Source organism: Microtus pennsylvanicus, chromosome 1 (genome assembly GCF_037038515.1).
Source record: "Microtus pennsylvanicus isolate mMicPen1 chromosome 1, mMicPen1.hap1, whole genome shotgun sequence".
NCBI lineage: Eukaryota > Metazoa > Chordata > Mammalia > Rodentia > Cricetidae > Microtus > Microtus pennsylvanicus.
This window is the reverse complement of record NC_134579.1, coordinates 206407203-206423224: the sequence shown is the minus strand read 5'-3', so window position 1 is coordinate 206423224 and position 16022 is coordinate 206407203. Positions and strand designations below refer to the sequence as shown.

The window sequence follows — 16022 nt, the reverse complement described above, 5'->3', positions numbered from 1 at the left end:
GATAGAGGTATCCAAGAGTTCTGCGGGGAAACATTGGAGATACGGGTTGCAAAGTACAATACTGGCCGGGCGGTGGTGGAGCATGCCTTTAATCCCAACACTCGGGAGGCAGAGGCAGGCGGATCTCTGGGAGTTCGAGGCCAGCCTGGTCTACAAGAGCTAGTTCCGGGACAGGCACCAAAGGCACCAAAGCTACAGAGAAACCCTGTCTCGAAAAAAACAAGCAAACAAACAAACAAAAAAGCAAAGTACAACACTGGCTGGAACTCCATACTTTGAAGTCTGATACAATGATGAAGGGCTAGACATGAACTTAATCATTTCTCCAGCCCATGTTCCAGAACTTTTATTGCTCATAGCTGGGAGCATCGAGGAGCTGGTGGCATGGGGAATCATCCAGGAACGAATGGTGAGAATGAGGCAGGAGTCAGACTTAGGAGATATTTACCTAATCATGAAACACTAGGATTTAAATATAGAATTAATTTATGCCTGCCATAACAAAACACCACAAACGTGCACCTTTAAATTCCATAAATGCAAAGCCCCATAGAGCTACAAGATGAAATCCTGAGAGAAGGGTGTCAGCAGAGTCCAACTTGCTCTGCGTTCCTCTGCCTACCTTCTGGAGTTGGCCAATGATCTCTTTTCTTCTGGGTTTTGTAGATATATCACTCCAGTTTCTCTTTCCACTGTTATACTTGGCTGTCTCCCAATCCCCCTCTTCTTACAAGGATATAAAGAATATTAAGCTAAAAGCCCCTACACTCCAGTATGACTTCAATTTATAGGTTGTGCTTGCCAAAACCTTATTTTCCAGATGTGTTGCCTTCTGGTTAATGAAGGGTAGGGTATCAGCATCTCTTTCTTAGGGACATAATTCAACCCATATTAGATAGGAATTAAATCCTGGGAAACTTGAGAGAAGAAGGAAGGAGAGACAGAAGCAGAGACTGGTACTGCATAGGGCCTGCTTACAGACCTAAAAATGGAAAATGGGTCAAAGACAATAGGCTAAGTCCTAAATTCTTCCAAGCTGGCTTACCCAATTTCTTGATTTATGCTATTTCACACATCTAGAATTTGGTTCCAAAGTATTTTTCAGAATTTGTTTATTTTTATTTTATGTGAATGAATGTTTTGCCTGCATGCATGTATGTTCGCCATATTGTTCATAGCACCTGCAAAGGCCAGAAGAGGGATTAATATCCCCTAGACCAAGAATGATAGACAGCTGTGAGCCATCACATGGTGCTAGGAACTGAACCTGGTCCTCTGCAAGAACATAAAGTGCTCTTAACCACTGAACCCCTTTCTCCAGTCCTTTCTACAAAAATTTTATTGCCTATAAGAAATCTTTGGTGTCTTTCCAAACCCATCAAATGGGCCACTTTCATTAACACCTCCCTTGCCAAGCTAATCCAAGTGAAGTAGTCAGTCTGCATCTCAGCACATGGAAGGCAGAGAGAGAGAATCCACAAAAGAAACTAACAAGCCAGACTAGCCAAAACAGAGAAATCCAGGTTCAGGAAGACCCTCGCTCCAAACGCAATGCGAGGAGTGATTGAGGAGGAGCCTGATGTCTGCATGGAGCCTACACACACACACACACACACACACACACACACACACACACGTGTACACCATATATGTAAAGGGGGGAGCTGGTCAAGAAAATGCCTGGGTAATCTAAACAAAGAGAGTAAGGAAAACTACATCCACTCAGGTCCTGAAGATGGAATAGTTCCTCATATTGAGAAAAGAGAAAGAAAAAAGCCCAAAGCAGCTGAATGACAGTAATTTTTACAATTTCATGTGTGTGTGTGTGTGTCTGTGTGTCTGTGTGTCTCTGTGTGTGTGTGTAACATGAATGCAGATGTCCACAGAGGTCAGAAGTGGGTGTTAGATCCCCAGAAGTTGGAGTTGCAGATAGTTGTGTGCTGTCTGGTGTGGGTTCTGGGAGCCAAACTGGGTCCTCTGGAAGAGCGGTAAGCATGCTTCATCACTAAGTCACCTCTTCACACTCGATAAAGGAAGTTTTCACCTAAGGACACTGGGAGTTTTAAGCTCAGAATCACATGATTTAACTAACAATGTAATAGATCTCTCTTGCTGTTACATGGGAGCCAGAGTGTAAAAGGTTATGTGTGGAAGGCGAAGAACAAAGATTTAATATTCCCTCTACATTGGCAGAATTTCAGACAAATCTCTAAAATATGCCAGAAATAAAATAAGCCTGCAAAGAAATAGGTCTCTCCACTCCTAACCCTAACACAGATGACCATGGCCACCTAGATGCCTCTCCACTCCCAGCCCTAATACAGATGACCACAACCACTCAGAAAGAGATAAAGAATATGAACATGGTCCCTCTTGAGTGGACAGAGGTGAGCCCCAAGACTGAAGAAATAGATCTATAGAAGCACACAGAGCCTCCTGCATGAGCCTGAGGTTCTTAAATGATTTATTTTTATTTGATGTGCATTGGTGTTTTGGCTGCATGTAAGTCTGTGTGACGGTGCGGTATTCTCTGGAACTGAAGTTATAGACAGTTGTGAACTGCTGTGGGGATGCTGGGAGTTGAACCAGAGTTCAAAACTCTTAACCACTGAACCATCTCTCCAACCCCAAACTTGAAGATCTTAAGAAAAAAAGTAGATCTTTAGAAAAAAAAGTTTCTCCGCCACAGCTGTTGCAGGAGCTATCCAGGGTGCTGGATGATTTTACATTCAAGCTTTCTAAAGCTCAGGTATCTCTCTCCAGGTTGTCCTTCCTGGATTTAAGGCCCCCAGTGCGTTAAACATTAACCAGACATCATAGTGAAACCATTTCCCCGTTGTCCCAGCTACTTGTACACTTACACATGTCTTCATCGTGTGTGTCTGATTTGATATTGAGCAACTTCTCCACACAACCATCAGAGTGTGGTGATTGCAAAGATCAATGTTATATAGGCATGTCCACTGTGCCCTGTTGTTCTGGAATTACAACGGAAGAGGAGTGATGGGCTAGAATGTTTTCTCCTTGCAATAAAACCTCAGGTAAAACATGATGGCTGAAGTTATAACCTGATTGGGTAGCTCAGTCTACAGTCTCTGGGTAAAGAAACAATTCTAAGTCTTCAAGGATCAATAAGTTTATAAAATATCCAGCTTCATCTCCCTGACTTAAATGGGATCCTTTATTTTGCTTCTTTTTTTTAAAAAAAATACATCCAACTGAGGCCATTACTCAGTTGGTTCCTTAAGTAATCAAGTCTGTGCACTAACAGGGGAAGAAAATGTGTCTGCTTTCAAGTCCAACACTGCCTCTTCAACCAAAACACTAGGAGAGAGAGCAATCTGATGTACACAGCTTCCCAGCTTTCTCCTTAAGTGACAAGGAAAACAAGCAGAGCCTGGCATCTTCAGGCCGTCCACCCATGAGTCAGACCCATCACGACCCTTTAATGTGTCTGAGGGTCACTGTGATGTACAAACAACCACAGGAGTTCAGGGAACTTTTAGTTCCCCATTATCAAGCAAACAGGACTAGAAACCTGCTGCTCTTGCCTGGTTTCTTCTTTCACAGAGCTGGGAACAGATGAAGCATAAGGAAATACTACCAAGATAGCAAAGAAACCAAGCGCTGTTCCTTGACAATCTCAGATTAAATGCACAGGCTCCGGGAGCATCCTTATTTACAATGACAGCAAACCAGCATTGTTAATTGTTATTCGCAGAACTCTAGTCTGTAGGTTTTCTGGATCTCAATCATAGGCTCACCCAGATGAGTAAACAAACACTTACTCTTGCCTCCCTTTGCTTTGCTCTCTTGATGCTTTGCTTCGGGCTTAATTTGAATCAATAAGACTCTCAGAGAGTCTTATTATTCTTTGGGACTGAATGAAGTTTAGATTCCTATGAGAGTCAGTATCCACCACTACCTCAGCATTTGTCACACTGAATTTAATTACTGGGGTTTTTTTTTATTCATTTCTGATCTATTTTATAAGCTCAGTCTGAGTAGGGACTAGTTCTTTTTCTGTCTTCATATCCCCGGGTCTACACACTGTGCTTTTTGTAGAACGAGAATCCAATAAATACATGACCTTAACAAATACAGTGGCTTTAATCATTATTAGGTCCTATGCTATGTAGAAAGCTCGGCCTTGTTTCTAAGCTTCTTTCAGAGTTTTGGACTCAATAATTATTCTGCTCTGGAAATCTTTTATATGACCACACCGTAATGCATAAGAAGTCTTCGAAACCAGTTTTCAAAAAAATGCTCCTTCATGTGATACAATTTTACTGAAATCCTGTTTAGTCTGTTATAGTAAATGGAGAAAAGAGATATATATTTTGACTCTCAAAAGTAAGTGAAATTCTTATCATATATCTGAACTTGAGATGATGCTGTGCTAATAAAATGTTTATATTTTCTTCCGTGTTTGTGTAAGTATATGTTTCTTTGTTTATATTGTTTTCTGCCCTAATGCTTTAGTGCTTAAAATCAATACTAAGCTTGCTGATATTTTATTTAGCATGCTCATGATAGAATACATATATTATGAAAACAACATTCCTAGTGTTTCTTTAAATCTCAGCAACTTCAAATGTACAGCCAGCAATCGTCTCTCCAATTGCATGCATTCGTTTTTGCCATCTATGTCCAGGCGGCACTTTGTCCACACACACTCATTCTCTGTACAATGAAAGGAAGCTGTCTCTAGTTTCCCAAAGGAATTCTAACTCTTTGGAGATTGTTAAATGTGCCTTACATATCTTTCAACTTCCCCCTAGAATGTCCAGACAAATACAGACTAAGTTCCTATAAAATAGGAATAATCAAAACTTTAGGTTTACAATCTTCCTTCCTAAGGACCTCCTTTCATACATAATAACACTTGAATTACAAAAGTGCAAATGAAAATTAAATCGTGGATCACAATACTCTAGCCCCCAGGCCAGATCTGGTCAATGACCCATATTTACAGTCACTTGGGTGCATAGCCACCTCCACTTATTTGCACATTGTCCCACAAAGCTGCTCCTGCTGATTTCCGCTTCTCTCCCTAAAGCAGTGTGGCCTGCAAAAGCCAAAGTGATTGCTATCTTGACCTTTAAAATAAAAATCTATGTGACTACTGCCCTAAATGATTTTTGCTGGTGAAAAATTCAGTTTCACTAAATGATTTATTCAGCTGCATAGCTGAGCATATCCACGAATCGAATCTTTTTCATTTGTGTGTGTGTGTCTGTATGTTCATGGGGATATATGTGTAAAGATCTAAAGTTGATGTCAAGTGTCTTTATAAATCAATTTCCACTTTATTTGTTTCTTGAGGCAAGGCCTTCCATCAAAGCCAGAGTTTCCCAATTCTAATTGGTTTATCCATCCAGTTTGCCCAGGTACCCCCATCTCTGCCTCCCTCAGGCTGGAATTATAGGCAGAGGCTGTAGGTGCCTGGCTTTTTACATAGGTTCTGGGAACCCTTACTCCAACCTTCACTTTTCTGACAAATGCTTCACTACTGAGCAATTTCCCTGGTGTTCAAAACTTGTTTTTAAACGCCTAAATTTTCTTCATTGAGTTTTTGTGTGTAATAATATTATTGGTGAAAATAATGAGAATTTGAATTATATGAAATAAAATAAAAAGTAAAACCACAAATTCAGATGTCTGTCAAAAGGCCTATAATATTTATACTAACCTAAATCCAGATTTAGATTTATTTTTCTAAATTAAAATGGTATCAGCTATTAAAATTAATGGTCTGTATATGATACGTTCAAACACAGCGATATATACAAAGAGTTGCTATAGAGAATATCATTAATTTTTGTAGGAACACAGACAAAAGAGTCCAAGTCTCACTGCAGAATTCTAAAAGATGTTGAAAGCAATAAGTGTCAAGGAAAATGCTTTTAAAATGGACCACCTTGACCTCACAGGCTACTCTATTAAGATATGAACAGCTTTTTAAGATGTTCTCCCAGCTGTGGAGGAAAGATAAATGTGTGTACCATCCCCCGGTCATTGCCCCATATCTGAGCAGTGAAGAGCCACAGAAGAAAGTTCCTGAGACGCTCTTCTTGGGTCAGAGTCTATTAATCTAGCAGGTTCTGGCTCTCAATGAGTTCCTTAAGTCTGCATTTCCGTAGAAGAAATCACAGAAGTAGCCTTTGTATTTCTCTGCCTTGGTTCACTAAGCTCTAAGGGTAACAGAGTAAGAAGAGAAAAAAAAAACACCCCACAACTAAAACAAAACAGGAATTCAGTAAGCCCAAAGCACCAACAAGGCCTCTGTCCCTGTCAAGAGGGCTTCGGCACATATATCCTCAGTAGTCAAAATGACTGACATTTTCCATTGGTATTCTGTATGATGTAACAGTACTGGCATTTCTGAAATAATAGTAGCCTATAGCTGATGGGATGTCAGAAAAGCTGCACTTGGTGAGCTACATACAAAAATATGATTGAGGCAGACAAGAGAATGAAATGGTACAGCTGGTTCTTAGTAACTATATGGTACTGATGGCATGTCCCTCTTATAAGTCATCAGACATTGAGTCTGCTTATGCTAGCCAAAAGGTCATGTCATCCTTTGAGTCAAGAAAGACGTAAGACGGGAAAAGAACAATTTGAATCAGAATCAGTCTGGAGCAAATATCAGAACAGAATATGTACCTGGACAAGGCCGAGGATGATTACATGCAGACAATAAGACCACACAACATCGTAGAAGCTTAGTTTCCAACAGAATAAGAATGTACATCTGCCATCCCTGAATCAAGCCAGAGATAGTTCTCTGTGCACCAGAGATCCAGCTACTAATTCTTCGAGAAAAACTACTCAAAGCTGTCTGCATCTTGCCAAGAGGAAGCAGAAATTCTCAGCTGCAGCTTTGCTGGCACACCCATTTCTCCTGGGAGTCTATCTCTCCTCCAGGTTTCTACCAAGGATAACAGAGGAACTTACTAGATAGTCATGTTTTGTACAAATGGCTTTGAACAAAGACCTTGTCTTCCTTTCTTGTTCTCTTCTGCTTTTTAGGCTATGAATAGAGTAATTTTTAGACAACACACTATTACCTTGAATGCTTCTCTTGAAGAAAGCCTTGCAGCCTTCGCAGGACCATACTCCGTAATGGTAGCCAGAGGCATAGTCATTGCAGACGGCACAGTAGCGAGTCTCCTTGGCAGACTCCACGGCCATGCCTCCTTTCTCGCCATTATTGGACAGTCTTTCTCGGCCACTCTGGCGTCGATTATCAGAATTAGACCTGGGGGTAGGATGGGAGAAGACTCAGTGAATCCCATTAGCATTTGAGAAGCATGCCTTACATTTTCCTCTAAAGAGTAAGAGACCTGGGGGGTTGTAGTGGACCCACTTAATTCTGACATTTTGAAATAATGATTCATAATATACACTGATCTTTCATTGTCTCTTGCTGACTCCGTAGTAAAAAGTGTTTGCCTGTTATATTAACCTGAAAGAAAAATTATTTTTCAGAAACTTGCTTAAGAAATGGATTGCAAACCCCAGAACCAATTATCTATAAAGGAACAAAATGAAATTAGCAGGTTTCTAGCAAACTTCATTTTCTCAGAGATTCACAATTCACTCGGAACCAAGAGAGACCAATCTCATTCCCATTCTAGGCCCACAAAGGGTCTTTAGGAAAGGGAGACAAAGCCTACAGCAGCTGGAGGATTTGGAACTCGGGTGAAATCATGACCTGTAGAGACGACACATGGGAAACAATAACAATTCAAGTTCTTCTGTTGCCTTTGTCTGTTTTCGGGTAACCCTGGGTGACCATTTTTACAGCCCGAGGCTACAATTTGAAGATGGAGGTCTCTGTATTCAGACACATGGAGTAGGAAGAGCTGAGGAACACAGATGGTTACCCCAACCTTTACAGCCTTCGTGGAATGAGCAAATCCCAAGAATGATGTTGAAAACGCACAATAAGAAAGCTGAGCTCTGGAGGAACCAAGAAAATGTCGGAGAAAAAAGATTTAAGAACACTTTACAAAATGAGTTTGTCTTCAATTCTGTCAAATAGGACAGAGAAATCCAACAAGAGAACTGCTAACGTGAATTTGGCTTGAGAAAGAACCTTCAAGGGGAGGTTAGAGCTACCTTAAACCCGAGGTGGAAGAGTGGATGGAGTGAGGAGGTAAGGGTGAAGGATGTTTTTTTGTTTTGGTGTGTGTGTGTGTGTGTGTGTGTGTGTGTGTGTGTGTGTGTGTGTGTGATCTTATATGAAGACTGGGATAAAGAAAACAAAAGTATAGTTATCAAATCTAAGACTCCCAAAAGGGTCTTCGGAATGAAAGAGACTAGCAAAGAGCTCATACAAACTGAAAGATACAGTCCCTAGCTGAGAACAAACACATGAAATCAAGAAGAGTAAGTTTGCATTTCTCATCTGACCCTGGAAACAGCCTACATGATTTTGACCCAAGACATTTAAGACATGTTCAGTCAAATAAAGATGCTATAAGAGAATTGGATGTGCAGAGTCAACTAATGTGGAGAAAGCTCCCAGGACATTTTGGTTGAGGAAGCTTCTGCTTCGTGCTTCATATCCCTACCATGTCCCAAACAGCAAAGCCTCATGGATGCTCATTGGTCCTCCCCTCATAGCCCTGGCCTTCCTTTCAGCTCATATTTCATAACCCTCCCCTGCCCTTCTTCCTCATTAATATTGTATACAATATTTTAATGGTTCATAAACTACATAGGCCATAAAGCTCACAAAACATCAGCTCCTTGGTTTGAGTACAGCTGAGTTGGGCAACTTTTTCCACTCTAAATAACTTAGCTCTGAGGTTGGGAGCATCAAATAGGATTTCTTTACTTTTTAATGATCCTTAGAGAGCACTGACTCGAAGCTTCCAATTCTTGTTCATATTCTGTTACCCGTCCTTTCCATTTGACCCTCATGTTGTTGGACTCCCCTATCAATCTCCAGTGTTTGTGCTGTTCATTTGCCAATGTCCTCTGCATGATTCAAGCCAGAAAGAAGCAGCCATGAATATTTAAGATGATAAACTCAATGCCTTGGGTGATGGGAGTAGTGGATGAACAATTATAAACTGGGCAAACAGTGTCTTTTTAAAATATATTTATCGCTATTGTTAATTGGGTGTGTTTGTGTGTGTGCACAGATACATATATGTAAATGAAGGGAAGCATGGAAGTGTCTGTGGAGGCCAGGGTGATGAGGTCCCCCTGGAACTTGAGTTACAGGCTTTGGTGAGCTGCCCAGTATGAGTACTGGGAATCCTACTCCAGTCCTCCGCAAGATCAGTCTGTGATTTTAACTGATAAACCATCACTCCCGATCCAAATTTAGTCCCCTATACTTTAATAATTGTTGGCGTCTAGTTCAGTGCCCATCACACAGTAGACACTCAATACAAGTTTGTTGACTGACTAAATGAATGGATAGTACATACTGGAAAGAGATCAATATCCTCCCAACCACCTATATAGGTAGCAAAGTAGATCAATATTTTCACAATAGCCTATATAGATAGCAAAACAAATTAATATCCTCCCAACTACCTATATAGATAGCAAAATAGAGTTGACTCCTAAGCAACTAGTGCTCAGGATGCACACGTTTGTTTACAAGTAACTGAGAAAAAAAACCTGGAACCTAGGAAAATAGAAGAAATTGAGAAAAAAAGTTAATATGTCACAATGTCACAAAATATATGGAGAGACAATAAGTTAATTAACTGCAATATGATGTACAAAACTCTCATAGAAAATCAAACTGAATCAAAAGTTAAACACACAAATGAAGACCCTACACGACACCATCTGAAGCTGAGAGACCTGCCCACAAGAACCGTGCTGTCGCATCAATCCATAGCTGAAGAAAACTAACTGCGGTATTACTGTTAACTATGGTAGCCCCAGGTTCCTCCTGTCGTTATTGCTCCTAAGTCTGGGTTGAATGTAAAGAAAAACAAAGCATGCCTGAGCAGCTCCTCCCCCCATTGAATTGTCTTCCCATAAGAAGTGATGTCTCCAGGTTGAGTCTTTCTCTGTGCCTTATAGAAACGGTATTAAGAACAGGATGCTGGGCTCTATGCATTCTCGGTAAGGTTTCCTGTCCATGGCAAGCTCTCAGCACTTGGATCTTGGAAGCCAGAGGTTAATACAGGGAGTCTGATGGTAGTGAGAACAGGGTGAAGCTCAAAGAGCGCTAAGAAGATCCAGACCTGTGGCCGTCACATGTCACCCGATCACCGTCACCACGCCAGGAGAGTGGGTCATGGACACAGCAGCACAGCTGTCACCACGGACAGTGGCACAGAACCAATGAAAGTGGCAGGCGTCCCTTGTGATACCTTGAGTACACAGAGGGCCAAGGTCATCACAGCGTTTTTTGCAACAGCAGCAGGGATGTGAAGGGTCAAGGTCATCACAACCAGGCTTTGGGTTTTATCAAAGTGGTTCAGTGTAAGAAACAGACATGCATTCACACTGTGTGGCATATTCCTCCTAATGGCAAGGTGCCTTCTAAACTGAAGTATTTCCTTCTGGAGGGAAAGGGATTCATGAGCCTCAGGAGGTAAACAGAATGTCACATGTCTGGGTGGCACTCTCAAGGCCTAGTCCAGCAAGGTCCATCCTCCGACAGAGCTAGGCTCGCACCCTCCTGCAGGTAGACACACCACAGGTCTGGGACAGTGTTTTCAACCTTCCTGATTGAAACCCAGGGCAGCCCAGTGAGACAATATGTATAAAGCTACAGGGGTCCATCTCACTGGCACCAAGGAAGAGGGGAAAACTTCCTTGTAAAACTCAGGATGAGACTCAAGGGCAATAGCACTCTCCTCATCCTGGTACCACGTGTTCACCCATAAAAGAAGAGGGTGAATTGACAAAGGCAGGGGATCCAAGAGCTGAGAATCTACCCAACCTGAGGCTGCATGGGGCAGGGAAGAAAATTGGTTCACCCACCAACCTCCACCAACACCCAGCAGGAAGGAACACAGAAGAAATTCCAATCCGTGCAACAGGCAATAGACAAAAACCACAGTTGGGACCTCAAGAGGTTGCGTTGAGCCTGTGAGCCAGATGGCACTGTGGTCCACATCACCTATACTGCGCAGAGCCTTGTTATTTTCACTAGAGACAAGCCTTTGGTGTGATAACATATGTTTGCTTTTTAAACCTAGACTCTCTCTCTCTCTCTCTCTCTCTCTCTCTCTCTCTCTCTCTCTCTCTCTCTCTCTCTCAACAAAGTCAACAAACCACAAGTCCTTGTTAGTAAACGGTTTTATTTTTTAGGGAACAGAAAGAAAAAAAAACAAAACCATGGAGGGTGCGGGGCTTGGGAAGAGGTTCTGCTTCCAACACCCACACAGTTGAAAGAACAACTGCCCTGCATTTATTTATTTCTGGCTACAGGAAAATGCACATAGCAGAAGTTACAGTGCTAAGCATTTCAAGTGTCAAGTGGTGTTAAGTATATCCATGTTGATGTACAATCTATCTTTAGAATTTTTTTATCTCCTAACACTAAACCATATACATTAAACAATAACGCTTCCCTGGGCTACTCTCAGCCATTCTTCTACCTTCTGATTCAGTGGATTCCAAGGCTCTAAGAGCTTCATCTAATGGAATGGTAAAGTATCTGAGTATTTGGGGTCTGGCATAGGGATGTAAGATAATATCCTTCATTTCCATCCATGTGTTTGCATGTGCTAAAGTCTTCATTTCTCTTTTTTCTTTAATTGGTTGTTGTTGTTGTTTGTTTTGGAGATAGGCTCTTGCTCTGTAGCCCAGAATGACCCTGAACTCACAATGTAGCCCAAGCTGGCCTCACACTCTTAATCCTACATTCTCAACTTATGGATTACAGGTGTGCACCAATGGGTGGGCTAGAATTTCTTTCCCTTTCCACAATAAATAATATTCCATTGTATATATTTTATATACGTGGTTTAACCCTCTATTCATTTATTTTATAAGTGTGTGAGAGTGTGAATATATATGTGATTAGATACCCATACACAAATACAAGTATACATATACTTTATATGTATATATACATACATTAAACATACATACATATGGGCAATTTCTACCTTTGAGTTATTGTGAACAATGTTGTATGAACATGGCTATGCAAATACTATATCAAGACCCAGATTTTCATTCTTTCAGATATTCATAAACAAAATCACTAGAACATAAGATAATTCTGAGGTATAGGGCATGTATATGTGAGCATGTATGTTAGTGTATAGCTGTGGGTGCAGCTGTAAGTGCACACGTATGCAAATACATATGGGAGTCAAAGGTCAGTCCCAGGTGTTTTTCCTTAGGAACCACCTGCCTTGCCATTTGAGACAAAGTTTCTCACTGGGACTTGAGTTTGCCCATCAGAATAAGCTGACTGTCAGTTGAACCCGAAGGACTGTCCCTCTCTGAACCTCCTCAGCACTGGAATTACAAACACATGTCACCCCGCCGGGTCTTGTGTGAGTGGCAGGTATTGAACGTGCGCCCTCATGTTTGCTCAGCAAGCGCAGTCCTCTTTCCCTAGCCCCGTAGTTATAAGGTATAAACAATTTGTCATTTCCCATCATGGCTGCACCATCTTGCACTTCTGACGACAGTAGACATTTACATTTTGTCTTCTCTTGCAAGCTTGTTGGTGTACCTTTCTTGTTGCTGTTGCTATCTGCAGTCATTCCGGTGGCTGTAAGAAGAGTCCTGCAGTGTGGAAGATTTCATTCATCATGAACGACTGTCTTACAGCCACTCTCAAAGTTCAGAAACCTGAAATGGCTTATTCTTGATCTAAACATGAGAGGTTTGCCTGGACTTGGCCTCTGCTGCTATGAGTTACCTTATTCGTTCAGTTGAATATTTTCCCTCTCTTTTTCGGTGCCTCAAATCAAACACTGATTTGGTAAATAGTGATAGTAAATAGATTCATTGGTCAATGACTCAACGAAGCAATCATTTTCACAATATAGATGGAATGGGCAAAATCTGTGTTTAAGGAATCGGTAAAAGATAAAAAAAAAATTCCTTGAGAAGTACAAGAAATACATTCTGCGTCAGAGCAAAGTGTCACTTGTTAGGCGTTAGCTTTGAGATGACTCTAGATTGCCACAAACCCAACTATGAACACAGGCTACAAAAGCAGAAGGCATCCCGAAGAAGAGGAGGAAATGTTGAATGTCCATAATTCAATGTGTCAGCCAAGGTAGAGATCGTGTATATAACACTAGCAATCATATTAACGGGAACCAGGCTTGTTCTAGGAAGACTCTCAAAATGATCTAAAACTTCGGTTTCAATCGATCAGGGGAAAGAACAAAGGGGAGTTTCCCATGGGTCACAAATCCCGGTGGCATCTTGCAGTTTCAAGTTATTTGGCTATCCTAAGGGTCAAACAAATAAGGCACAGCATTCTACAGAGTGAGCTGTGTCCTCGGGATGGAGAACTTGGCCTGATCATCTGTAATCCAAGGCAGCAAAATGCTGTCCATATCTGAGATCAGAACTGATCATAAGCTGGGCTGTTAAGAGGCATCTACTACATCTGGAAACGTGATAATAATGATGGATAGTTAGGATAACCCACAATGGTGGATCAATAGGAGACGTCCACAGATGAACACAGACCTGACCACACTAGCAGGTCCTTGGAGGAGGCTACCCCTTAGCTCAGACATGATCATATTAATGGGTCACTGGAAGAAGAAGTGTACACCATACTTGATCACAACAGTAGGCATAGCACTCATCATCTACGGCCTCTGCATCAACTCCTGCCTCTAGGTTCCTACCCTGTTTGAGTTCCTGCCCGGACATCCTTCTGTGATGGACTGTGATGTGAAACTGAAAGCCGAAACAGACTCTCTCTTATCCAGGTTGTTTATGGTCATGCCGTTTCATCACAGACACAGAAACACTAAGACGGGAGGTCACCAGGATGAGTCCACACATGAGCTCACATCTGTTCACAAGAGCAGATCACTGGGAGGAGTCCATGTCTGAGCTCAGACCAGATCATATGGTGGACCACTGAGAGGAGTCCATGTCTTGGGTCAGAATCAGACTAAAGGGTTGGCATCAACCTGAGATTATCTGGGCCCCTGGGATAAACCCAGTTGAACAGAGAAGAGTTGTGACAGGTCCTAGCCCTGCCCCTTTCTTCTAGTGATGACCCAGCCTTAGTCCACTGTACCTGTCACCCAGATCTCCCATCATCAGCCTCACGCCTCCTTGGTAGGAAGTGTGTCGGCTATGTGGACATCAATCTTTCTTTTCCCCCCTCGGCCTCAGAGGTCCTGCCCCCACCTTGGTTTCCTTTATTTTCACAAAATCAAAATTAATTGTTCTTACCATTTTCATATTCAAGAGATCTTTAGATTCTGCCTTCCTGGATGGAAACTTTGCAAACTCTATCCAAGTCTTTGGGCCTTGGTTTTGTTGTAATTAAAAGATAAATCAATTATTTAACACAATTTTTAAAAAACAGCTTTTTTTCTTACAATAGCCTTCCTCGATGAATAATCAGGCAATCTTGAAAGCATTGCAATTATAAGGGACACACGTGATTAAAGAACAGAATACTGGCAAATAAAGTGAGCAGAAGCAAGAGATCTGTTGAAGACAGAGACTAGGAGGAGGAGGAAGAAGAGGCGGCATCATTCACCTATGGAAATCAGAAAGCCACCTGCCTTGATCTGGCTGCACTTTCATTATATTGGTTGATTTCTCAGTACTTTCAAGAGGTTATGCCACTGACAATATGATACAATCCACATAATTAAAAGAAAAATTTAGACGTATTTACACATAGTCCAGAGAATAGGCTCTCTTGAATCGAGAAAAGTGGCACATAATAAAAGAATCTCACTTGAAAAGATTGTCACTAATCAAAAGTTTGAAGCTCAGTGCAATCAAACACTGCTATTCTTCCAACCACAAATAATGGCACCAGCTATCCAAAATCATTATTGCTCCGCTAGACTAGCATTTGGTTAATGTTGAAAGCTTAGAGTCTCGAAGAAATGTTTGGAAACAAATGTCCGCTCTTCAGAATATAGTTTAATTTAATGTTATTAAACTAACTTCATATTTCCCCACTGAAGCCATTCCCCAACATTATGTGTACTCAAAATCCCCCCTCTTTCTCCTCACAGCACCCCTCATGGTTTCCAGTGGTACAGGTGAGTTGCAACTGATAAGGGTACATTTCCTTCATAAATAGTAAGCTCCAATATGAATCAAATCATGTCTTATTTTATTGCAATTTTAGCTGACGTACAGTAGGCCCTGAAAAATGCCTACTAGATACCCCTCTTGTGTCTTACCCATCATACTTAATCAATTTGATCTTCAATATACTCCAGCCTTTCTTTTCTATTCCTTGTTTTCTGTCATTCATGACTGAGAGATCAATAATAAAGTTTGAACTATAATTAATTATTTGTATTCCATTGTTACTCAAATTCACCCTGCCAACTACTTCACAATGAATTGTTGCAAAACACTACATTCATCTTTCGGTCATTTATTATAGCATATATGCATGAATTGCTACTTTTAAAGAAGCCATAGATCAGTTTTAGAACAACTAACATTCTAAAAGCGTCTGGAAAATGCATATAAGCAAAACTCTCAAGTTTCTCCCTGTGTTCTTAGGGGAGCTACAACCGGGAAAAGGCAAGTTAAAAAAAAAATCATTAGAAGAAAACCAGCCCAAGTTCTGGATTTCCCTGATTTAATGAGCACTACTGTCTTTTGTTCTTAAACAAGATGGTATCGCATCCACCTCTGAGGAACGGCTCATCCTCCATCTCATGCTTTCATCTCCCCAGGAAACTAGTTACAGTTTCACATCATCCAGAAGACCTGTCCTGAGCACTCCAGATCACACCGTCTCCTCGACTGAGTGTTTCCTTTACTGAATGTCCTCACTGCCTCTCTTCACCTCCTTAAACACCAGCTTCAACCACCACATCTCTGCACCCTTGGTGACTTGG

At 41.3% G+C, this 16022-nt stretch overlaps 1 protein-coding gene across 3 annotated transcripts in view; it reads right to left on the bottom strand.

Moving 5' to 3' along the window:
* Positions 1-16022, bottom strand: part of Esr1 (estrogen receptor 1) — a 349292-nt gene that overhangs the window by 212281 nt on the left and 120989 nt on the right. For all 3 annotated transcript variants that reach the window (XM_075949852.1, XM_075949861.1, XM_075949841.1), the window contains one exon: positions 7074-7264. In XM_075949852.1, coding sequence (XP_075805967.1) covers positions 7074-7264 — 191 coding nt within the window. The remainder of the gene's footprint in view (positions 1-7073; positions 7265-16022) is intronic.